This window comes from Entamoeba dispar, genomic scaffold (assembly GCF_000209125.1).
Source record: "Entamoeba dispar SAW760 scf_1105229459983 genomic scaffold, whole genome shotgun sequence".
In the NCBI taxonomy this organism is placed as follows: Eukaryota; Evosea; order Mastigamoebida; family Endamoebidae; genus Entamoeba; species Entamoeba dispar.
In genome coordinates, this window is record NW_001853965.1 from 1 (window position 1) to 1,064 (window position 1,064).

General features: G+C 17.6%; 1 protein-coding gene across 1 annotated transcript, besides 3 other annotated features; it reads left to right on the top strand.

The window, feature by feature from the left end:
- Window positions 1-89: 89 nt before the first annotated feature.
- Window positions 90-533, top strand: EDI_207510 (uncharacterized protein; the record flags this gene model as incomplete). Its single annotated transcript, XM_001736574.1, has 1 exon — window positions 90-533. A coding segment is annotated over one exon (444 nt), but the record flags the coding sequence as incomplete, so codon positions are not given.
- A 61-nt stretch (window positions 534-594) lies between these two features.
- Window positions 595-773: a microsatellite.
- Window positions 768-940: a microsatellite.
- Window positions 923-1,062: a microsatellite.
- Between the last annotated feature and the right edge of the window lie 2 nt (window positions 1,063-1,064).

Sequence of the window (1,064 nt, forward strand, 5' to 3'; positions counted from 1 at the left end):
AAGTTATATCTGATGTTTTCCCATTTAAAGATTTTTGGAAACATATATGTATTGTATGGAATAAATGTTATAACTTCATACCACGAAAGATATTTGAAAAATCTAAAATTGAGAAAGAGAAATTCAAAGAAGAAATGATTGAATTTATTAAACAAACAAATAAAATAAATGAAAATAGTGATACTCCAATGTTTTTTGTAGATTCACAACCAGATGAAGATGATGATAATACAATATCAGAAGAAGAAATAGAAAAATTAATCAAATGGGCAAGAGGATTAAAACCAATTGATAAAGAAGAAATCAATAAATTAATAAGTGAATATAAAGAAATTATTTATGAAGAAAAAGAAGAAGGTAAAGTAATAGAAGAAACAATACTTAAGAGAACATATAAAATAACAAAATATATAAGATGTAAGAAAGTAAAGTATAATAGAGAAGTTATTTATGATGAAAGTACTGAATTTAACAGTAGAATTATAACAGAAAACAAATCAAAGAAAGAATCATCAGACTGTGTAGTGATGTAACTGAGGAAACAATAACACTAATTCAGTATTTAGTTAATTGAAATAAAATACAAAGAAATGGATAATAAGAAATAAAGTAAACAGAATAAAAGAAAGAATAAAATTCAAATGAATAAAGAAGTAAAATAAAGAATATAATGAAATAAACAAAGAAAATATAAACAAAGATAAAGAAAATGAATAAATAAAAGAATAAGATTGAATCAATTTAATATAAAATTAAATTAAAAATGAAATAAATATGATTTATTATTTTATTAAATTATTGATATTTTATGATGAATATCATAAATACATTATTAAATTATTCATTAATACATTTATTAGTTAAATATTTGATGAAATAATATTAATATTGTATAATAAAATAAATGAAATAACAATTAATAATTAATTTATATTTAATTTTATATTATATTTCATTTCATTTATTAATATGATGTAAATTAACAATTTATATTATTTTATATTGATATTAGATTATCATAATCAATAATATTCTTTGATATTAATAATTATATTTTATAATGA